The sequence below is a fragment of the Corythoichthys intestinalis genome, chromosome 1, assembly GCF_030265065.1.
Source record: "Corythoichthys intestinalis isolate RoL2023-P3 chromosome 1, ASM3026506v1, whole genome shotgun sequence".
Classification (NCBI taxonomy): domain Eukaryota; kingdom Metazoa; phylum Chordata; class Actinopteri; order Syngnathiformes; family Syngnathidae; genus Corythoichthys; species Corythoichthys intestinalis.
The window spans coordinates 54,127,545-54,152,162 of NC_080395.1; the positions used below are offsets into that span (position 1 = coordinate 54,127,545).

The window sequence follows — 24,618 nt, forward strand, 5'->3', positions numbered from 1 at the left end:
GTAAATAACCGCTAACTTGCAGTTGCGCTAAGTAATTGTGCTTATGCTGTTGAAAAGTTTTTTTCATCACAACAAACCTCAGTCTTCTTTTAAGTTTACGCTCCTCTTCTTTTTCTTCTCTCTAAAATGCAACCCGGAGGACTTTTGTCTTTTCATGACTTTGACTCGTCACCGTAACGTCGCTCAATTGCTGAGGCTAAAAAGAGCACCTTCAGGTAGCTCGCTGGTCTGCTGGGTGGTGAGTGGGACTAGGGTCTGTGGTGAAATTACCGCATCACAGGAAACAGTGAAAAGGGCAGAAGGCACACTAGGAAAATAATTTCATTATTATTTAAAGGCTTATTGCGATATGCTTTGTTGTTCTTTTATTTTATTGTTTTGTATAATTTTTTGAATACTGCTATCATCAAACATTATTTTAACATTTTTTTTACGCCATTTTGGACACTGCGATGCCCCTAGGCATTTGCCTAGCTCGCCTTATGAACGGCACGGGTCTGGATATGTGGTCATGCAAAGCCTTGGAGACATTCATTTTTCATTGGTCTGGGAGTTGCTTAAATAAAAAAGTGGGGCTATATGCTGAGCTGGTTGTAAAATGATACAGTTGGAAATGTTCACAGTAGTTGAAGCTGAAGTTGACCGACACAGAGCAACGAACGACCAATCCGAATTTAGTTAATTCAATTACGAATGTTTTGGTGGGGTTTTTTTTCTCTTCTCGCTTCCAAATATAACACCACAAGCAACTCTCCCAAGCACGAACTGTTTTGAGTGCTCGTACTAGGCAAACTGTAGTGTTGTACTTGACAAAATGTGATCAGAGATTTATGAAGTATTTCAACTGAGAGAGAGAGAGAGAGAGAGAGAGAGAGAGAGAGAGAGAGAGAGAGAGAGAGAGAGAGAGAGAGAGAGAGAGAGAGAGAGAGAGAGAGAGAGAGAGAGAGAGAGAGAGAGAGAGAGAGAGAGAGAGAGAGAAAATTCATAAAAACTGCATGAGAAGACAAAGCGCACACTCTGCAGACTGAAGGTAGGACAGATTACCTCTGCCCAGGCCTTCATCCATCTATGGAGGAAACACAATTGATGGGAAAAAAATAAAACTAAGCTATACTGTACTGCAGCAAAACTGGAAAATTTGCCTGTTTTTTTGTTTGTTTTTGTTTTTACTTTGAAGAGTAGGCCATCATTTCACTGCAATGAAATGCAAAGTGGAGCAGAGGATGAGTAAAAGTAGGAATGAATTATGCTAATTAAGGAAGCAGGTTTACACTCCAAACCACTCCAACCGGTGTTGATTCTGAAGTCTTTTTTGTTTTCGTGCAATACTAAAAGCTTGATGATTCTGTCCGACAGTGCCAGTAAACCACAAAGTCCGAATGGAGAGCGACACATATAATAGATAAAGAAAATAGATCATCTGGAATATATTGTTTATGCGTGTGTGGGTGCACGCGAGGGTGGGGTTGTGTGTGTATCATGTGTGATAGATACCAACTGAGAGGGTTTGTCTTTTCATTTCCTTGAACTTGAAGTTGCATCAGTAACTTTCTCACTCCTCTCCATTAATTTTCCCCTGGCGCTACCTGTCAGTGCTGACATTGATGGTACCTGATGTCTCAATAATAAAACACAAGAGAAATGTCTTCCAAAGGTAGAGAAAAACACAGCGTTCAATACTGTCCTAAAACTAAAATCATATTGTGTCTTTTGCACAGCACAAAATCCAAAATGATGCAAAATCCTTGGATGTATAACAAGTGACGGTTTCACATTGCTAATTCATTGACCGTCCATCTTGAGGAGCCAGTCTGATGGTTCCCCAGTGGTCTTTCAGTAAAAAAAAAAAAAAAAAATGGCACATATTGCTAAAGCAGACATTTTTGGGCAATTAACATGGTCTAATGAATAACTCTGGCCTCTGCTGTTACAAACAGAAATCAAATGTGGTGTGACTTGAGTCCTATCATTATTGATTCTTTGCTGTTTCTCCCCTCTGAGGTTCACCATGTATCAATCAATCACGAGAAGCAAGCCCTGTCTCTCACATCTACTGATGGAATATTGACAAATTACGACATTTGAAAAGAATGATGGGTGCCCTGAAATGTTGTAAATCTATGAGGCCACTTGTTAACTGTCCAGCACATCCACTGACTCGAATGCTTTGAGTCAAGCATTACTCACTGGCTGGAAAAGTGCCGGATTGACAGACGAATAACAAAACATTTAAAACTTTACTGTATCATGTTTCTCTCAGAAAAATATTAACCATAAACCTAAATTCAACTTTGACAGGTTTCGCTCATTAAAGTAGTTAAATTTGTCTTTTAATTCAAAGTTAACCACCTCTTACATTGGGTAAGAGTGTTGTAGCACCCAGATGTATCACAACGAACAAATGAAATCGTTTGAAATGTCTTTAATGACTTTTGACATCGACTGTGACAGTCACTTACTTCAAAGCCGTGATACGGAGCAGAGAGGGTGAATGTTTGAAGAGTGGGAATTCGGGCACAAGTCATGTAAGGTTCTGTAATCCACATGTAGCAGTTCAGGAATACTTAAACAATTGCTTGTCGTAATCCAGAACTCACAGAAAACAGGAAGAAAACTCATTTGTTGTCTTAAAAGCAGAAACTTAAAAACAGAACACAGGAAATTAGCAAATGAATATGCTAAAACTAAACTTGTGATGGGAGCAGAAGGCTATGCAGATGGCAAAATATAACTGGAATGGACATGGGCCAGATGTACTGCAAATGTCGGCCCAACTTCGTAAAACGGATCCTCCCCAGGGTCTTTTTGAACAATGGCCCAAACTCTGTAAGGAGTCACTTGCTGGATCAGCAACCCATTTTGGGCCAGAACTGGTCCAAAGTAGCAGACACGACATTAATGTATGACCCGGATATGGCGCACATGTTACCCAATCTGGGCCAGATTTGTATCAGAACCTTTTTCAGTATTAAATTTTGAGTCAATTTTGTTCAATGTATCATACTGTAATGTGTTTATATTGCAAATTAAATTTGTCTATCAAAAGCAACAATGACAACACTTCTTTTTCATGTCATTTATTAATGCTAACATATTAATGCAACATACAACAACATAACAATATAACATTGTTTTTTTTCACACAATATTTAAATTGAGACAAGCACCTCAACATTTAAGATGACACATTTCAGACTGTAAACAACATATTGTATTTGTAAAGGTGCAGGGGTGACAGGGGACCTAATTCATTGTCGATGAGAGGGAGTGATATTGTCCAAAGAATCCGGTGGGCAATTTGGTGATAGAACAGGTAAACGGGCAGGCAGGCGTTTTGCCAGACAAGCAGTACAGGATCTAGGGGGGAAAAACAGAAAAATGAGCTCAGTATCAGGATTACAAGATTCTTTGCTAGCTGAAGGTCACATACCTGTAGGTGAGGTCTTAATCTGGCAATGATGTGAGGCCAAGTAAGCTGCTGGCGATGATCAGCGGCACCTGGTCCCAGGCTCGCCCAACTGTGCAATCAAGGCGACAATTAAGGCGAAACTGTCATAGTGCTGATCTGGGCCGCATCTGGCGTACTGACGTTAAGCGGGTGTGAATGCTATGTGGATCTGGCGAGCTGAGAGCGGATTCGGCACACAGTCGCCTACTATTGGGGTAAGGCAATCATAATTTATATTTATTTCCTGTTACATTTACTTAGAACTTGTGGAGAAACATGTTCTTTTAAGAGTCTTAGTCTGCTTCTTTGGGCTACACTAGAGTCATTACAGTTTTCCTCTTTATTCTACATATTAGATTTTGCTTAATTTTTTTCCAGAGATGCAGACAGTGGATCTACTAGTTTCACCGATGCAACACTGCAACATTAAAAACAGGACCCCATTACACAAATCAGATGTAACAGTGCAGTCACATGACCACAAACAAGCTTGAAGTCCTAAGTCCCAATCACGTACCGTCTTTAAAGCACAGTAAAAATTAAACTATTTGACATAATTACTTGAAAGTATGGACTTCAACCTCTCTCCCACTTTTTACTTGGCACGGATAGATGACGGAAAACCGGAGATAGGATTGTTTTAATTTCATGTTAGGAAGTAGGTACTCATACACTTTGGAGAGGTGATATTTCATTTCTGTAGATTTTTGTTGTCGGAATTCGATCATTTTTGTGTAATACTTTTGGCCCGAATAAAGTCCTGTTATAGGTTACAGTACAGTACAATAATAACAGCTCATATACCGTAGATCAGACATGTCCAAAGTCCGGCCCGGGGGCCAAATGCGGCCCGTGGTCGAATTTCATCCGGCCCACAGCCTAGGTCATAAAATCAGTAACGTCTGGCCCGCACACAGACTTAATAAATTGGTCAGCAGTTCTGCTGCTAGCCTATGAAGTAGCTTACACTCTAAATGCTGCTCCTCATTTACCCACTAAAAGGCAGCAGCACTCTAAGAAGCATTACCCCGTGTGACCCTTTACTTCCAATTTTCTAAAATGGCGACAATCAACAAAAAAAAGATTGACTGCGACGACCGGCGCTTCAAGGATAGGTGGAAATTGGACTATTTCTTCAATAAAATACACAACAACTGTGTCCGCCTCATTTGCAAAGAGACAGTCGCTGTTTATAAAGAGTTCAGTGTGAGGCAATATTACCCAACAAGACACGCTGACATGTACGACAAGATTAAAGGGAAGATACGCAGCGAGAAATTGAAGCAACTTGAAACTAGTTTAATTTCACAGCAGCAGTATTTCCCAAGAGCCCGAGAGTCGAAAGAGAACGCCACAAAGGCTAGTTGCGAGATTGTTGAAATTATTAATTTAAAAAAAAAAAAATCATAAAGCAAATGTGACAGACAGAATGGCTTGCTAAAAATAAATTTGCTTAAATATACTGTTCTACGTAAAGAACGTGGGCCACGGTCGGCCCCCCGCATTTTTACCACACCAAATCTGGCCCCCTTTGCAAAAAGTTTGGACGACCCTGCTGTATATGATATTGTGCTGAGAAAAAGAAAGACCAATATTTAAAAAGATTTCAGACATTCGAAGCAGGTACTCACAACTTTACCCCTTACATAAGTATTCCTTACACTGAATACATGTTTACTTGTATTTGAGTAAATTCTTTGGATAACTACTTTAACTTTTTCTTTGGTAATATTATTTTGAAGTAACACTACTCATACGTAAACATTTTGGCTACCCTACCTACAGTGCTACTCTACAGTATCTTTAATTTAACTGATACACAGGGGAACACTTATTTGAATTAGTCTGTATTCTTCTTTTTTCAATTTATTACGATTTATTATGGGATTTTTTTTTTTTTTTTTAATTTTATTTAAAATTACTGTATTGTTTGGACTATATAAAGCCTGAGTTATGCTCCTGCGTTGCGGTGACAGCAAAGTGACCGTGGCGTCAATGAGCATTCGATAGTTCTGCGGTGAGGGAACGTGTTGCTCTGTAATTCACCACCAAGCCACTAGAGGGGTGTGGCCTTATGTTTGCACAGTTTTGGGGCATGCTTATTGACTTCCTCTAGTGTAGTTTAACGGAGTAAAAAACAAACAATGCAAGATGGAACGCTTGAATGTAGACCTTCAGCTCATCAACATTAAATAAATGTTGATCATACAAATGTTGAGGCGTAGGCGACACAGAAGACGGTTTCGAGGCGGTCTCACAGACATTTCTAGCCTCAGGTGGAAACCAGCAAGCTGTGGCGAGTAGCTTCAAACTGGCGTCGAGCACTGTGTCCAGCATTTTTTCTGAGGTCTGCAAAGCCCTCCAGTCTGATTTGTTTGCCGTGTCCTACAACCAGCCAGTGGGAAGCCATAGCAGATTTCTGGCGGCTATGGAACTTCCCAAACTGAGTTGAAAGCCTTGATGTTAATTAGTGTTGCACCGATACAATTTTTTTGTCCCCGATACCGATACCTGGCTATGCAGTATCGGCCGATACCGATACCATACCGATACCACCCCGATTATATATATATATATATATATATTTTTTTTTTTCCCTTAATTCTTTTTTTTTTTTTTCCCCCAAAGAGCTACATAATTGGATGTGAAATCATTGCTATCAAGGCTTTGTCAGGCTGTTGCTTACCTTTGCAAAATAGGAAAAAGTACACTAAACCCTAGTAGACAATAGTTGAATAAACCTTCCGCTCTCAAAGGCCAAAATATTGCTAAATTTGTGAAATTAATAAAACATGTAGCCCAACAGTAAGAAAGTAAAAATAAATTCATAATAATAAACTCTGAATGAACTGGCGTGGGGGCGTGGCACTTGAATCCAATGCAGGCTCGTCAACGGAGCATTTAATCACGGGTGATCTCAGAGAAGGCTGCCGAGATATTTGCCTTGCTGATCGCTATTTGACATCTGGCACAATAATCTCGCTACATTTGCTTGTTATGCCCCTGCATTGGGTTTTTCTGTTAGTGTGCTGCTCTCGTTTGTAACCGCTGCCTATCGTCTTAGTTTGTCCGTCGACCTGCTGTCACGGACTCCTTTTGTTATTTCTACTGTCCCACGATCGCGTGTTATTTTTTGTTTGCAATCATTAAACCCTTTTATGTATCCCCCGCTTGTTGTCTGCTTCGAGGTTCAACCTTGTTTCCGCATTTGCGGACGCTCACAATTATAAGTAATAATAATTGACCACAGCATCCCGTCTCTCCTTTTTTTCGGGAGGTGGGAGTCCCTTATTTCTATTTCTGAAAGGTGGCAACAATACTTTGGAAACACTTCCCAAATTACTGCGGCATTTCTTTCAGTAAAAGACAATAAAAGTAAAGTAGACGAAGTGAATTGACCAGAGATGGTTGCTCTGGTCCAGCGGCCTTCTTCCTCTGGATAGCAGTCCTGCTCTTCCAGGCTCAAACTCGTTGTGTTCGTTCACGTTTCGTCTTCAAATGTTTTATCAAGTTAAAGGTATTGAAACTGGCCGATTTAACTCCACATCTCCAAACTTTCAGGCCGCAAATCTTGCATGCAGCCATTGATTTTAATCGACGGGATTTCTATTTGGAAATATTTCCCGACCGCCGCAGCGCCGCCATATTTCCTGGTTTGTTTTTCATCCATATGAAAAAGCCCCCTTTTGATTGGTCAGGAGTGGCTATTGGCCCGCTCTCATTGGTCTGGAGCAGGCCAATAGCAATAGCTGCTTGGTGTTCACGTGTCATCACACAACACAGAGACAGAGTGTAGTGAGCGCCAGGAGGAGAAAAAGGCTGTGGTCTAATGTTATAATAATGGACCGGTAAATGGTATCGGCGCCGTCTTTGTTGGTACTCGCCGATACCGATACCAGCATTTCGGGCCGGATCAGCGCCCCCTGCCGATACTAGTATCGGTATCGGTGCATCTTTAATGTTAATGTTATCATAAAAGCACCGAGGCACTCTCAATCAGTGATGATGCATCGAGTGTGAACTGTCTGTTGTTGAAAATTTAACATCAAAACAACTCTTTTGACCCCAAACCTATGCTTTAATCCTTAATATACTTGAAGTGTGATGCGTAAATAAGCCACAGACTCACAGCAAACATATGCAATAAATGATGGAGTGCACCAACCAAAAATACGATATAAAGTGATGAAAAGCTGGCAGTTTTTGGCCGACTGGGTCACTGCTTCATGTGGCCATTCGATTCCGAACACACACATACTTGTCTCGGTGGTTCTTCCATTTTTTCATTCCATCGCTGGCTGACCTCCGGCCCCGTATTTTCAGCAATCTCGTCCCATGAATTGCTTGCCATTTGGCAGTCTTCATAATGTCTTGACGAGACATTGTAGAAGTTGTCGTACTTGCTCTTCGTTGATACTCTCGTCGGCTGGGTCCATTTTTGCGTGTAGCAAAATCATGTTTGACAATGGCGGTAATTTCGTGTTGAACCGGAAACAACAGTCTGAGCGGACCAATCACAGTCCATTTCTACCACGTCACACACGTTGACACGACGCGAAGTCAGAAAATTGAGAAGGAGCAAGAGAGGCTACAGAGAAGGGTCGTAAATCGGGTCTTCCTTGATGGCGCAGGTCTGACGCGGAAGCATAATTCGACCTTAAGGTGCATCTTTCTATATGCCACCACACACCAAATTTGACATTAAACAGCATTTGTTCATAGATTAGCCGCTCCAGACTGTAAGCGTCCTGACTGTATTATGGAATATTTACACCAAAAGAGATTAACCGTAACACTTTATTTGACAGCAGCGTCATAAGACTGTCATAAGACCATCGTAATGATGACACTGTGATGAGCATTAATGAATGCTTATGACAGATGTCATATAGGCTAGGTTCATACTGCAGGTCTTAATGCACGAATCCGATTTTTTCATGTTTTCCCGACTCGAGTGAGGCATTAACTTGACGGTCTGAACGGGAAAAGTCGAATAAAAGTGGAACATTTCTAAACCGATCTAGGTCACTTTCATATGTGATTAAAATCCGATCTGAATAATAATAATCAACAAAAATCAGGATCGTTATCAGGCTCCTGCAGTGCTTGCAGATGAGCTGATCATTTGATTCTGGTGTGTTAAAGTAGGGCGACGTGGAAAACAAGCTGGGTAGGGTTTCTCGAGGACCGGACTTGTCCCCCCTGATGTAAAAGATCCTAGCTGGACATAAATGGAGTTATTGACAAAATTTGCCGGATGACACTTAATTACATCTGTCGTAAGCATTCATGAATGTCCATGTAAGTGTAATGTCATAATTATGACAGTCTTATGACGCCGCTGTCAAATAAAGTGTTACCTATACAAATAAATTAACAAATAAGCCACCCTGGACTACAAGCCACAGGATTTAAAATGAAGGGAAAATGTAGCGTCTTATAGTCCGAAAAGTACGGTATATATATTTCTATGACTCATGGTTTATTTTTTAAATTGCTTTTTTTTTTATTCTTTTTTATTTATGACTATTTAAATGTTTAATTTGTTCTCCGAAACTCATCCTTCTGTAAATTCATTTATATTATTTAAAATTATTTATATAGTTTTATCCCAGTGACCCTCGTGAGGATTCGCAGCTTGGAAAATGAATGAATAAATATTTGTATTGCCCATCGCAAAATACGTGCGGGCGACACTTGTAATACAATTGGATGTCAAATGAGGGCCGCAAAATATTGTCCCATGGGCTACAAATAGGCCATGGGCCACAAATTTGAGACCCCTGTCATTGCTAAAGTTAATTAAAACATTTGAGGGGGATAAACACCATGATTTGTTCATGGAAGGGGTTAATGTAGTGCTAGGGAAAAGCAGAGGGCATTCACAGGATCGTGTTGTTGAGCCTTTCATGTAAGGAGGTCTCTGACAATACTAAAAAAACAAACAGGCTCTAGGCAAATAACATTGATATTGGACCACAAAAAAAATAATCAATAGGACCGCAAATGAATGGAAGCTATGCTGTCAAGACGCATGGCACACTTCTGCCGATGGACAATTGAGACTATAGTCTTCTTTTTAAAAAGAAAACAAGGATAAAATATTCAATTAATTCAACATGCATAGTTTTGCCATGCGGGAGGAAGCCAGAGTCCCTGGAGAAAACTCATGCAAGCACAGGAAGAACATGCAGATTCTGTACAGGAGACGAGATCCGAATATGCAATCCCGATGTGACGGTGACATGACCATTTTTTTGTGCCGCAGTCACTTTTTTAAATCTAAAATAAGAAAAAATATCAAAGATAATCAATGGAAACTGAATGCATGTGAATTCAACTTTAAGTCACAATTTAATGGCCATTGTATGTTGAATAAAAGTTTACCAACATCAGAAAACATTTGGTCACTTTAAAATTAGGGGTTGTTCGTAAAATCATAATACGGCTACACTAAAAAAAAAAAAGAAAAAAAAAAAAAAAAAAAGAAAAATTCAAGGTGGTGAATTGAAGCATGTACTGATATATTACAATATTTTACCCTATAGCCTACATGAGAAATCTAAACGTTACCAAGTAAAAAAATTACCCTGTTAATAGATTAATAAATGCCATTGCTACCTATTCCACCATAAATGCTTAACAAGCCAAAATGTTTGTTTTGGTCATTAAAAGGTAGTTAAAACAAATACACTTATGCAAAGAACTGCATAAAATGAATCAATTGAAATGCTGCGTTTATTTGACCTTTTATCAAACAAGGAAGAATATTTGAAGTTTTTTTTATAAACATTTTTAAAATCTGAATTTTGTGTGAACACCAACATCACACTTTAATTGATCGTAATATTATGACACACCAAATAGTTTTGAGCAAACCATATGTAAGCTCTTATAATAAAGCAGATATTGTATCTTTCATTAACACAAATCACAGTTATGAAGGAATAATAGCAATACAAATTAACTTCATATGCAGGGCAATTGATCGCTAGTCAAACTACATTTCCTGCTCTAATTTCCCCTCCTCCTCTCGTTATTGTCGATGACTACAGTGTTAATGATTGCATCTGGCGGTGCCACAAATTAATTCTTGCCTCCCTGGCAAAAAGCTGTTCCCCACCTGATTATGCAAAGCAGGCCTATATTCTCTCTCTTTGAAGTGGAGGAAAAGCTGCTTAGAGATTCCCCCCTCGAGGAACCGCAGTAACATGGGGAACATCAACAAACCAGGGTTCACACAGAGGTCAGCAAAATGGCAAACCACGCCTTACCCTCACTTCATCCCCTCATATCTTTTGTCTTCGCAGAGGACACACTTGGACGAGATCAGGCAGCTACATTTCAAAGAGGGTCAGCAAAAGTAAGACATCCAATGAAAATAGCCATAGAAATGTACTCAATAGTCTGTTCACGCATTGAAAGCTGAGGGGACAGGCACAGTACTATTCGAAACACAATTCTTCAATACAGTCTGGTTTATTGCCACTGTCCATTTTTTGTTTTGTAAAAAATAAATAATTGGTTGGTCACCAACCAGTAAGGCAGACTACTCAGGAGGGGGGAAACAGTACTGTTTATAATGAGAAAACAAAACATTTTGATTTACTACAAAGATCACCTGAAAACTAACAAATATAGCCCCTTTTTTGCATGCTAGTAAACACATGAAAGTTATTTTTGTGTGCGTTTGTTTGGCATGCAACTACATGAAAAAAAAAATGGCACGTCAGTCATGCCCAGCAGGTTGTTTGGAGCTAGGATTTAAGATTATTTCCAAACTCATACTCAATTCCTCAGGCGCTTATGCATGAAGCGAGATGGGCGACTATAAAGGTGTAATATTTATTTGGTTCTTATTCCAAATAGGACTGTTTGGCCTCGTCAACATATCTAATGCAGTTTTGTGGTAAAAAGATAAAAATGTAAGCAGTTGTATGCTGCATTCAAGGACATTTGTTTAGCTAAGGTTTGAACATTTCTTTCTGGGAAAGTAAGAGTTGTACTGACCACTCTGGCATGACAACATTCAGGTAATGAGCTACTGGGGGATGATAGAACTTGACGACTTGTTGAAGAGGTGCATAATTTGATGTAATGGTACTTAAAACTGGTGCTAATTTTGTGTAGGACACCACAGGGGAGCTTTAACTTCATGACATGATTACCGCTCTTACATTTTCTGAACAAGTTTTTAAAAGCCAATGGACAGCTTGACAAAGTTGGACGTACTGATACAACTCTACTTTGATAAAAGTGCACTTCAGTTTTGTAACTAAAATCACACACCCTTCAGAATTAGCCTTCAAATTCCATTGATCAGAACAAAAAGAAGTCTCCATTCATTGTTGGCAAATCGTGTTTGGCTTTTTACTGAGAGTAAAGGGAATAAATAACACAGTATGTCAAATGAACTGGTTCAGTTTTATAATTCATATAATGAAGCATTGCACTGTGGAATCTTTTAACTTTGTTAAAGGTAAATGAGTGAACTTGCTAATTAAGTCAGAAGTAACACCGAAAAATCTTATGTAGTTAAATGATTTTCCAAATCTTTTGTGCATTAGTTCTTCTTTCTAATCCTAGATAAAAACATTGGCCCCCAGGTTTTATAAGGCTGGGGAACAACTAGAATACCCAGCGAACTGTCATATAAGGACATGCCATCACACTGTGGCTGCAAAGATTGGGTGTTAGGTAGCAGTCCACTAACATGGTGAGCAGGGCTAAATGTGAAGTAGTTCGATAAGGGAAGAGCAATCTCCTCCCAGAGGTCCTCGGGTTCAGCTTCAGGACACTCTTTAAGCACAGCCTCAACCACAGCAAAGTTCTCCGAGCTGGACATGGTGCATGTTGAATAGACCACTGTGCCCCCTGGACGCACTGCTGACAGTGCAGACCTGCGGGGAGAGGGCCAGCACCGCACTTTAAGACAAATAGTCTGACAACAAAGTTTTCATAACATTTTATCAGCCGGAGCATGAGGTGCATCTGATACCATCCAATACAGAGGATAAGCCTCTGAAAGCCAAGGTATTCATTCTCCAAACTTTATTATTGCGGTTGTGGTTTGTGATGTAGAATTGCTATGCAGCATACTGTGGGCTATTTCTAATATTCTGACTCATGTAGATAAATATTTCAGAACCCTCAGTTTGATGCAATGCAAGTAGAAACTTGAACAATAAACACATTGCTAAATTATTACCTCCCGTGTTTCAAATTATTTTGATTAACCTAATAGCCAGTGGTTATAATTAAATGACTCTAATGTAATTTCACCCCATCACTTTCCCACCAAATCCTTCTTCCTATGGGAATCCCAAGCATACAAGAATAATGTCATGTAGAAAAGCTTATCTCTTGTCTTAGACATCAAATCTTGGAAGGCTCGGCAGATATTTTGACTTGCCTTAGAAGTTGGACCTGGAGCTGCGGCAGCTTGCCTCTCTCCTTTAACCTCTGTTCCACCTGCTGGCCAGCAGATGAGAACAGCCAGCTCCTGTCATTGGAGCATGGAGCATCAACCAGGACCTGTCACACACCAAGCGACATATGCAAGTGAGATGTTGTTCATGCTCCGCTGCTAATCCAGCTTTTCTATTGGTTTGCTCAGAACCACGCTTTGCTCCCAGACATGAAAAGATATGACACCCTGTACCCAATCAGGACCCACCAAGCATATTTATCCTACCAATGCCCCCTGCCTTTTTTTTTCCATTTCAAACTTTGATCTGTATCCTTAGTGAATGCAATCTCATGCAATGTTTTCCCCACAAGAACTCTGCAATAAAAGAAACGTAATCTAAAAAAAATCCAGAAATCAAATTGTATAATTTTTTAAATAATTTGTTATTTACTGAAGTTCATAAGTATTTTCTATCCCTGAGAATCAGCAATTATTATGACACTCAAAGAGTTGTCAGTCAACCTTAAAAAAAGTCCACCTTTACCCCATGAGTAACCACCCACCCACCACCCGTTTGAGCTCAATACTGTCACCTTCCCATCCCACAGTCAGTCATAATTCCAACTGCTACAATGGGCAAGACCAGGGAGCTTTTGAAAAACACCAGAGAAAAAAATTGCTGAGCTCTACAAAGCTGGAAAAGGCTATGGGACAATTGGAAAGCAGCTTGGTGAGAATAAATCAACAGTTGCTGCAATTGTTAGAAAATGGAACATGGACATCACTCATGATGAGAAAAGTGAGGGCTCAGCCTAAAACTACACGGCAGGAGCTGGTCAATCACATGAAGAGAGCCGGATGCACAGTTTCAAAGGCTACTGTGAGTAGAACACTATGGTGCAATGGTTTAAAATCATGCACTGCTCAGAAGGTTTCCCTGTTGAAGCCAGTACATGTGAAAGCCTGTCTGAAGTTTGCCAGGGACCATGTGAATGATGCAGAGGGGTCGTAGGAGAAAGTACTGTGGTCAGATGAGACCAAAGTCAAACTTTTTGGTGCAAACTTTGGTGTACTTTGAGTACAATCCCAAGAACACCATCCCCACTGTGAAGTATGGGGGTGGAAACCTCATGCTTTTCGGCAAAGCAGACAGGATGACTGTACTGTATAAAGCAGAGGATGAATGGTGAAATGTATCGTCAAAATTTTGAGCCACAACCTCCTTCCCTAAGTCAGAGACTTGAAGATGAGTCAGGGCTGGATCTTCCAACATGCAAATGATCCGAAGCACACAGTCAAGATGACCAAAATGTGGCTGCGTAAAAAGCATATCGAGGTTCTGGAGTGGCCTAGCCAGTCTCCAGACCTCAATCAAATAGAAAATCTTAGGATGGAGCTGAAACTTTGTGTTTCTAGATGAAAGACCCGGAACCTGACAGATCTTGAGAAGATTTGTGTGAAGGGATGGGCCAAAATCCCTTTTGCCATATGTGAAAACCTGATGAAGACCTACAGAAAGTGTCTGACCTCTGTAATTGCAAACAAAGGCTTCTGAACTAAATATTAGCACTGATTTTCTAAAGTGTACAAATACTTGTGGATCTCAATAAATTACAAATAAATTATTGAAAAATCAAACAATGTGACTTCCGGATTTTATTTTTTTCAGATTATGTCTCTATACGTGGAAATGCATCAATGGTTGAAATTTCAGACCTTTACCTATTTTCTAAGTGCGCGAACTTGTAAAATAAGCACAAATATCCTGATTTTCTTTCTCGTTGTAAAATTTGTTTGCATTTGTTTATGAATGTTTGGGTCAGTGCACTATTTTTCTCAATATCGCTCATATTCTAATAATTTGTAAATTATCTATTCATTGCAAGATTAAATTCACCCACATTACCAATACTGTTGTGGCAATTTGCTTACTTTGTCATAAATCCCTGGCTGACTTTGCCCAAAGGACCGGCCATCTTGGTCTGTAACAACCACTTTGCTGCTCAACGAGTGCGGCAGGAAAGACTCCAAGGTCTTAGCCAGCCTGTCGCGTCTGTGAGCATCGGGCTCATTACAGCAGAGGAATGCTGGAAAACAGCATGAAGACAGTGTAAAAATCATAATGACAGCCCTTTATAAATATTGCATAAATGTTCAACTTGCAGCATTAAAAAAATAGTATTTCAGTAACATTTACAGCTTTATACAATTGGTGTACTTTGTTAATCTAAAAATACATGGTAATACATTACAATGTCATGAAAATTTCCAATTAGTTAAAAATATAACTCATATTTTGTATAATTCCGCATAAATGTAGTCAACCATTTAATTTATTTTTTTAGTTACTATTACATATTACCGCAAAAGAAAACCCCAAATTCAACGGCTCATGATACACCTTGAGAAAAAAAAAATATGGAGGAAGAGAATTATGAAGAAAAATATGGGAATATTTAAATATTAATCTTTAAAAAAATCTTTAACATAGTGTATATTTTCATTTTTATCATCAAATCCCCTACGGTAATCAAAATGCTAATGTTTTTCTTGCGTGGGCCAGGTACACCATATCACTATTAAGGAGAACAAACTGTGCGGCACTAAAGTTGTGCAGCTCTGTTTGAGGATTAATTCTTAAAAGGCTGCTTAAGTAAAGCAGAGTCACCTGGGGCAGCGCACTGCATTATAGCAAATGCTTTGCCCCCGGGAGCAGAGCAAAGATCCAAAACCTTCTCTCCATCTCTGACTTGCAAAGCGAGCACTGGGAGCACAGAGGCAGCGTTGAGGAGGTAGTACTGCTTTAATTGCCCGGGCCTGTGAGCCTGTGATGGAAAACGCAGTGGATATGGGTGGATATAACACTGCAGTGACGAGGAAAGCGGACCGAGGCAAGGTTCTGATTGAGCTTGCTGAATGGGAGATCCAGAGCTATTGTCAGGGAGGAAAAGGGAGTTATCACCAAGACGCTCGAGGAGAGGCTCTTCTGACGTTTGACATTCAGCATTGAAGACGGTGCGCAAAACACCAGACAATGTCAGGGCTTCTTTCTGAGGCAGTAGTGTGGAAAAGCCTTGTGACAAGAGGACACGCTTGATGTCTGTCACTACAGTGAAGCGATTGAGCAATACGCCATACTGCCAAGACTGAGGGTCAAGTAGCACAGATCTGTAAAACACAAAGAGTAGCAGTAAGCAAACATTGTAGAGAATAAAACTTCACATTAATATTGAAGAGCATATTGACCTCACAGTTGTCCACAGGTCCCCAAGCTCCTCACTGTACTGCAGGTCAAAATGGTCCAGAATGAATTGACAGGAAGACCTTTCTTTTTTACTTGTTCTGATTACCTGTTATGAACAAAATAACATATGTTCATAAGAGATAGATGTACTTGACTGGCAGCATCTCGTTGAAATAGTACTCAATGTTTATGCAGGTAAGTATGAGTCATTTATCCCTGTGACCTAGATTGATACGCTGTGATTCTGAGAAGACAAGTAAATATTTTGACATTCAGAAAATTCTCCTACAATCGCAATAGGATGAGTGTGTATTGTAAAGTCCAGAGTCCATTTACAATAACTCAGTGGACACTTAATTGTAAGTTTTTGTTATGCAGGTTTCATATACGTAATGCAATGATAAACCAAGTGTGGATAAAGATATCACTAATGCTACACGGGCTCCCTCTAGTGGGATGCAAAAATAATCTAATAGTCGCAGTTACATCGTGTTGGACTTTTATTTTTCCTTCAGTTTTCGGCTTGCTAGTTAATTACCGTGACGCATGTTGAGACATCACTTCCAAATGAAAAAAAAAAAAAGAAAGAAAATTAAAATTAGGGTTGTTAGTTTACCTTTGGAAATGAAGCTCGTTTTGGTTTCTTATGTTTTTGAACTCCATCATTACTCGTGTAACCAGCTGGCGAACACACAAGTCTCGGCGTTAGCTTTCCACTTCTGTTAAATGTCCTCCGTAGAAACAATGAAATTTCAAACATTTGCTTCCTCCGTGAAGACCTAAATCCAAGCACAATGGTATTGAGTGAAACATGTATTAATATCACCCATTGGTCACGTCGGCGTTTCGTATTCTAGTAAATAAAAAAACTAGTAACTAAGCGTGTTTTTAGATATCATATATATATATATATACACTAGATGTATGATTTGCTCGATGAGCCTAAAGAAACAAGCGTCCTAACTCGGCGGCCTTTTTGCGTCTGGATCCGGTCGAATTAAAAAAATAACGGAATCTGTTCTTTGAAATGGCTATTAATTGCTTAATTTTCAACAGGTTTTGAAAATGGTCACTTAGTTTTTCACAAACGTAATTGATGTAGTAAGTCAATAGTATATCTAAAAGTAATTAGAAACTGTATTGTCTGAATCATAGTCACGTTAAGACGATTTGTTTTAAAATCCAACCCATTCGTATATGCATAAATGATTCAGCGAGTTAATAGTACTTTAGTGGAGGACAACAACGCGTCCACCTAGAGCCCGCTACCGAAGTCTCCGACGCAAGATGGCCGCCAGTTTCCTACGCCGACGCTTCCACAGTGTATCTAGCCCAGCGATATGTATGTGATCACTTTTTGCAGCCGGTGTCTTTCCGCGCATGCGTGCGTACGAAAGCCACGAACCCCGGAAGTTAACCCCGACGGGGACATAGCGCATGTGCAATCATCTCGTGAGTTCGACCTCCACTCGTCACCGGTAAGGGCTAATCTCCTCTGCACACTGCGCTATCAATTCCAGTTTTAAAAATAATAATACGAGTCGCCTCTGTTTAAATTCAAACAAGCAAATATGTTCTGTTGTGTTCCATTAGCTTGTTGTTGGTAGCCACGTTTTCTATTGCAGTGAACGATGACGCTGACCTTACTCATGTCTCAAGTAGCATTGTGCATGTCCTGTAGCAAATTACCTTGGTCATCTCAATGAATGAACACCTTGTGATGTTTTAATTGATGTTCTTTCTTATTGCGGTGTAGACCTTAAATCTCCTCCAGCTTCAGTGCTCGACACGACGAGGACGTCCTTTCTCGTGATGTATGCCTGTGCTAAATTCGTCTCAACGCCCTCTCTGGTGAGGAAACATAAAGTAGATAGAAATGATAAAATGTTCACAATATATCATTCCCCCCGCCTTTTTTTCCTTTTCAATTATTATTTTTTTTTAGCTTGTCAGCTGCTCTGCCAGTGACCTTTTGGTAAAAAACTTAGCCTGCTTTAAAAAGGACGACGAAAAGGCCAAGGCTCTCTGTATTAAATGTTGTTAATAGCTCTTCTACTGTTCATTTGAGCTCAAGTGCCACCTTGGATTTTTTTTAATAAGAGACAGACAGGCTGGCCGTGTAAATATCTAAATTAATATTTAGGATAAGAAATTAAATTACGACAATATTTTTTTTCAATATTTTTATTTTCATTATCTGGACAATTTAAGTGAAACAGTGATGCTAAATGAGTAATTGTCAAAATTGGCAATTGTGACTAGTTCTGCAACGATAAATCGATTAACATTGAATAATTCGATTGAAACAAAAAAAAATTGGAATCAAATTTTGCTGCTTCGAGTATTTGTTTAATTAAAGTGGCGTTGTAATGGTTTGTTTTGAAAATGTTTCCACTTAGTTTTATTGATTAGGGTGGATACACTGCCGTCTAGTGGCAACAGTGAATATGACACAACTCATTTCACATGGCTGAATGCAGCTGCTCCGTGTTAATACCAACATAAGCTACTGTAAGTTTTGGTTTGAGCTACTGTTTTTTTAATGTATTCGTAATTTAGTTTATAGGTATATTTAGCAGTTTTTTTTTTTTTTTGTGGGAATGTGTGTGAGCCACTTGTTAAGAGCATTGTTTGGAGAGAAAAAAAGTGAGCATTTTATAGCATATAACGAGTGCCCAATCCCGGTCCTCGAGAGCCCATATCCAGCTTGTTTTCCGTTTCTCCCTCCTTTATCATACCTGAATCAAATGATCAGCTCATCAGCAAGCTCTGCAGCAGCCTGATAACGATCCTGATTAGTTGATTCAAGTGTGTTAGAGGAGGGAGACATGGAAAACAAGATGGGCAGGGCCTCTCGAGGACCGGGATTGAGCACCCCTGGCATATAGATCCCAATCACCAACGTCACACAATCACGTGATCGCTGTATTGTGCCGCCATATTGTCCGTCATTGTGTGTCCGTATTGTCAGTGATTGTAGTTTCTAAAGGTGGATTCACTTGCAAATTATGGAAGCCCCAGTGCTTTCAGACGCTGTAAACTCATTGGATGAGTTGCATAAAAGCCGTTATTTGGAAAAGCTTCGGTCGATCCGGTCGCCAAATCCATATTTGATGCCCAAACCGATGTTTTCTCCCGTCCGGTCCCGTCCCGTGCATCAGAGCTCGTCTTGAGACCACAAAATTTCCAATCATACGCCAGTTTATGTCACGATGAGGAGTTGGGTACCCAAAATCGGCACCGACCCGAATTTGGTCAGCTGAGCGTCACCGTTGTCACGATTGTAAAATGAAACTTGATCGACAACGGGCCAGTGTGTGCCGAAAAATAGCTGCCCGGCGTGAACTGTCCCCCCTGACGGGAGCGCTTATTTATAACGCTTTACGGACGTGAAAACATCAAATGTTTTCATGGACTCATTACAGTAATGGATTTACGACTGTAAGATCAGTTTTAAATAATTAAATTACACAAAATATTACCACTGTATTTTAGTAACAAATCATGGACTGGGCCACATAACCATCTTTGAACAGAAATGTATTAGTCTACAGGTTTTCACGACCATATCCCGATGACAATCACACAGTAGGGGTGGGCGATATGGCCTTAAACACGTATCACGATAAATTGAGCAGATTTACCTCGATAACGATAAATGACGATAAAGTCCACCCAAGCGGACTGTTATATAATTTGAAAATCTGAATCAATGCATGAAATACAGATTAACAGTTTCTTGTTGATTTAGTTACCAGCATTCAATTTGATATATTTAACAATTGTACATGCAGTCTAAACATTAAGTTTATAAAAATGTATTGTAAACAATAAGAATTCAAGTATGAGCATTTATAACGCCGTGTATGGCTTGAACAATGCACATTGTCAAAATCAATATGCCTGTGCAAACATGTCATTGTAACACAAATGTCTTGCAGCTTAAGCAGTACACTTCAAAAAGACAATTTATTGTTAATGGCTGCTGTGACATAATTATTCAATACAAGTGTTTACTTTATGGTTTCAGGGTTTTTTGTTTTCCCCCCCAGTGCATTTTTTTAATACATGCACGCGTACATGAACCCTCAAACAGACAGACAGACACACATTAAAGCTATATTGATCTTCTGCAAATGAAACACTTAAGATTTTATGATAGCAATAATGACACAGAATTAAGCACTTACAGAAAAATAGTTGGGGCCATTTCTCGGTCATATTAAAAATTTCACCGTTGGATTGTGCTTTATGCTGAATGCTTTACCATCACAAAAGCTATCAGAGAAATCACACACAGTCAGATACAAAATAACACGACATAGTAATTGCTAGATGCAGTCCGTGCCCAATCCACTCATTAAGTTCAGCCGTTTCGACAAGGTTAGAGCCGCTATCCGACTCCATCACGTTCATTTGTAGCGTTAGCCGCTAGCGGCCGCTAGCGCTAGCCTGTGGACTGGCTACCAGTAGAAAGCACTGAAAGCACCATCTCCGGAAATCGTGAGAACAAGGAAGGACAGCGGGTGAAAGCCCGTCTGGATGCCACCAAGAGTCTACTAAATGTCGGGTGAAAGTTTGGCGAACCTCCCTTAAGCCACACTCCATCACGTTTTGCTTGTAGCGTTAGCTGCTAGCGTTAGCTGCTAGCGTTAGCTTACCGGGCTTCTGTTTAATTGGCTTCCTGGTGATCACGTGACTCCCTACGTAAGTCCATTGACTGCTTTCTTAAAGGGGAATGAACATAGACGAACAACACAGAGTCAAAGGGGGATGAAAAGACTCTTTTCTTGTTTTATTAATTTACCGAATTTACCGACATGGTCAAAATTACGTCGGTCATCGTGAAGAATTTCGGTGACGGTAAATTTTCGGTTTACCGCCCAGCTCTATCACACAGGTATGACATATATTAGTTCAAGCAGAGTAAAATAATGCATATTCACGGTACAAGAAAGTCGTTTCCGTGTGGGCGCTCCCGTTGGGGGGGGGGGGGGGGCATTTCACGCAGGGCGGCTATTTTTCGGCACAAAACCTGTTGTTGCACTCACCCTCTTGCTGCGCGACCGTGGCGATGGGCTTCGTAGTCTCCGTCTGATAATGTCTGCAATCGTGTTGGCATCATATTGATGTTTTCGCCGCTGTCTAACGGCTGTCGACACAAACGCATCATGGACCGAGATAAACAAACCGTGCTGCTTTCGAGATTTGCCCTTTTAACGATGGGCACACAGCAACTACTAAAATGACCGTTTATCTTCTCTGTTACTGCAACCAACCGCCACACATGCCTTCACCATTTTGATTAATCAATGTTAACGATTGTCAGGAAGGTTTTTGGGTTCGTTTACTAGGGGGTGATTCCTTAGACAAGCAGAAAAACACGCAGTAATTGGAGGAATGTCTGTACCGGTAATATGTAAACACGATGAGCTGACGGACAATATGGCGGCACCAGTCGGGGGGGCGGAGTTGTGACGTCACGTGATTGGGGTCTATAAGCTAGCGGACGTTTGCTATGGAAGTTAGCCAATTGTTCTTTTGTTGTACTTGGCTCCTTATTTATTTCTTTTATGCTGTAGAAGGCTGCTCAGGTATTTTTATTTATTTATTTTTTTTATGTTCATTATTCGATTACTAGATTTTTCGAATTAACTAGTTCATCGATTAATCGACTACTAAAATAATCGATAGCTGCAGCCCTAATTGTGACACCTAATTGTTTGGCATTACAAACACAAAATGTAATTGATACTTCTGTATTTACAAATTCACATCGATTTTTAAAAAAAAAAAAAATTATTATGGGCGGGGATGGCAGGGGCATTGTCCTCTCATAGGCTGATAATCTCACCTATTTGCTAAATATTGCACAGGCTCAAGCTGTTTCTACAGTCAAAATATCTCTTTAGGACCAACAGACTAATGCAGGGATGTGTGGAGCTTTTAGTCAGGATTTGCCTTTTCTAAGCTATAAAAACAAACACAAATAAAGGGGTTGCATTGCTGCCATCTTGTTGGTTGTCAATTACTCCGACTTCTACTATTTGTGATTGATCCTAACACTCTAGAAATTGCAAAGGTAGCCTTTAAAGCATATAGATTCAAAGCTTGTGGCTTCATTTTTTGTCAGTTATTTACGGTAGAAATGCGGCCTGAAATTGTGCGAGTCAAAACACACAACAGTTCATTGTAGCACTACTATCACTTTCCACATTTGTATGAAATACGCTTTCTACAATCAAAACTAGAAGACAGTTACAATTACATTTGGTCAAGATGTAATCAAACCTGTGGCACATCTAAGAGGTGTGAAGTGTACACTATTTTGAAACCTCCATTAGATGTTTTGCATTTGTTATGTTGTATGTTTTTACGTTCGTTTTGATATTTAATGCCGATAATTTTCCTCCTGCTTACAGGTCCGTGCTGGATCTCGGGCTCTCTACAGGCCACTGTCAGCAGCTGTCGTGTCAGATGCTAAGAGAGTAGAGGTGAGCAGCTACCACTCCTGAAAGTTTGTGCAATTCCCAAGAAACAAGCGTTGTAAACAAAGTTGCTATAAAATGGATTTCATAATGTAGATTAAAATTTGTAGAAATGGCCATCAGAAATGTTTTGCATCCTTAAACTATAGCATTTGCTATTTTTATGACCTTTGTTCTAACTGAATGCACATTTTGTTTTTGTAGACTGCTGCACTCCTCCCACCACATGGGCAGGTGGTGCTGCGTGGATTTCAGACCAGCGCAGTGAGCCGTGACATCGACACTGCTGCCAAGTTCATTGGAGCTGGAGCTGCCACTGTCGGAGTCGCTGGATCTGGAGCTGGTATTGGGACGGTGTTCGGTAGCCTCATCATTGGCTATGCCAGGTAAACCATAGGATTTTTTCCTATATCTTTGTCAAATGAATAAAGATGGTTGTCATGGGTTGAGAATTTTGTTCCTCCTCCCCACAGGAACCCTTCTCTGAAGCAACAGCTGTTCTCCTACGCCATTTTGGGGTTCGCTTTATCCGAGGCTATGGGTCTTTTCTGTTTGATGGTTGCGTTCCTCATTCTGTTTGCCATGTAACCAATTGGCAGTCAGGGATACATCACAATGTTACTAAGAATGAGCAGTCTGCATATCCATGAATGGTACAAAAACTCAATCATGGTGCTTAGTCCTCATTGTCTGTAATGATTGTGAACGGTTGGCAAACCAACCGTTTTTAATGGTTGTTGCCATTATATTGTATATTTAATCAAATGTTTTTGTTAAAGATCTCATAATAAAATAAAACATTGAATCTGTGAACTATGTGTGGGTCTTGGAATAATTCTTTTTAAACATTCCAAAAATGGAGGTCAACTTTGACTTGAAATCTAGTTTTCACACAGCGATACAAGGAAATCATTTTGACAGTAAAAATGAAAATACAGTATGTTGTTAGTCTGGAATTTGGAAAGTCAGTCTTGCTTGTAAAGTTCCTGAGTTGAGTTTGCATGCTTGAGTGGATTGGCCATTGGTGGGTGTGCCCTATGTCCTGCCATGTCAGATAGAGGTGGTTCAAATTCATCCACAACACTAATGAGAATATTTTTGACCATAGTTGGATGAAGTAAACTTAATTTATAATAATTGATGAATGCAGTGCAAAGTTGTCAACCTCGTAAAACATAATAAATTAGTTACATTTTTCACTGTATAAACTGTTAGGTTTCGGCACAGAGATAATTTGAACCATTAACCGTGAGGTTGGAACTGGAAGATTACAAACAAAAAAGACCGTAGACAGTAACTTTAGATGTCAGCTTAATGTATATATGAATATACACTTTCTTAGTAATGTTATGTGTTTTAATCTGAGTGCAAAGGATGATCTATTTCATACATTAAAATAAACGTGACTCTTATCATTTACCATTCATGATTTTAATGGCTAAAAATACATTCGTAAATGGTTTTGGAAAGAAACAACTCATTTGTTTTATATTTAATCGATACAAAATACGTTAGTCTTGGTGTTTTTATAATAGGTTTTTTTTTTTTTTTTCATGACATCAATTGACGTTAATTGAAATTGATGGATGACGTTGGGGAATTTGAACTGCAGTACAACGGATTGCCACAAGAGAGAAGCAGCCGAACAGACTCAACTAATAGCAAGCCATCCATTCACGAAACATACACTTCCAGAAAGTAAAGCATTGGTTCTGAAAAAAGATGACTACACACTGTTCAAAACGTTGGTATAGCGCAAAATTCTCCAGCATATGTTGATTTCTGTAACAGCAAGACCTGAACCAAACCACAATATATCCAGTAAGGCTCTGCTGAATTTGTTACCCAGCAAAGTTTTGCTGGATTAGTTGCCCAATATATGCTGGTTTCTGTACCTGCAAGGCCAGTACAAAAAAAAAAAAAAAGAAATCAAGTAAACTTATTTTGTATTTGCAAGGTTTTGCTGGATTTTTTTGTGTGTTGGTACTGGTTTTGCTGGTACTGAAACCATCATATGTGGGTTTTCTTA

At 39.7% G+C, this 24,618-nt stretch overlaps 2 protein-coding genes across 4 annotated transcripts; one reads left to right on the forward strand and one right to left on the reverse strand.

Annotated features, from left to right (window-relative positions):
- The first annotated feature begins 3,573 nt into the window (after positions 1-3,573).
- LOC130926855 (ATP synthase F(0) complex subunit C2, mitochondrial-like) lies at positions 3,574-23,397 on the forward strand. Of its 2 annotated transcripts, XM_057852143.1 has the most exons (7): positions 3,574-3,663; positions 10,612-10,694; positions 10,759-10,811; positions 17,858-17,952; positions 22,524-22,595; positions 22,794-22,975; positions 23,063-23,397. In XM_057852143.1, the coding sequence occupies exons 1-7, from the start codon at positions 3,610-3,612 to the stop codon at positions 23,175-23,177; spliced, it is 654 nt and encodes a 217-aa protein (XP_057708126.1). In that variant the 5' UTR covers positions 3,574-3,609; the 3' UTR covers positions 23,178-23,397. The 2 variants fall into 2 exon arrangements, with proteins under 2 accessions (XP_057708126.1, XP_057708131.1); XM_057852148.1 differs by lacking the exon at positions 10,612-10,694 and having other exon boundaries at positions 3,585-3,663.
- On the reverse strand, positions 11,859-17,933 carry nsun3 (NOP2/Sun RNA methyltransferase 3). Of its 2 annotated transcripts, none has more exons than XM_057852135.1 (7): positions 17,791-17,933; positions 16,718-16,880; positions 16,104-16,207; positions 15,526-16,025; positions 14,790-14,944; positions 12,861-12,982; positions 11,859-12,348 (listed from the first exon to the last, which is right to left on the reverse strand). In XM_057852135.1, exons 2-7 carry the CDS (start codon positions 16,859-16,861, stop codon positions 12,012-12,014), a joined length of 1,362 nt encoding a protein of 453 aa, XP_057708118.1. In that variant the 5' UTR covers positions 16,862-16,880; positions 17,791-17,933; the 3' UTR covers positions 11,859-12,011. The 2 variants fall into 2 exon arrangements, with proteins under 2 accessions (XP_057708118.1, XP_057708123.1); XM_057852140.1 differs by lacking the exon at positions 17,791-17,933 and adding an exon at positions 17,330-17,440.
- Positions 23,398-24,618: the final 1,221 nt, after the last annotated feature.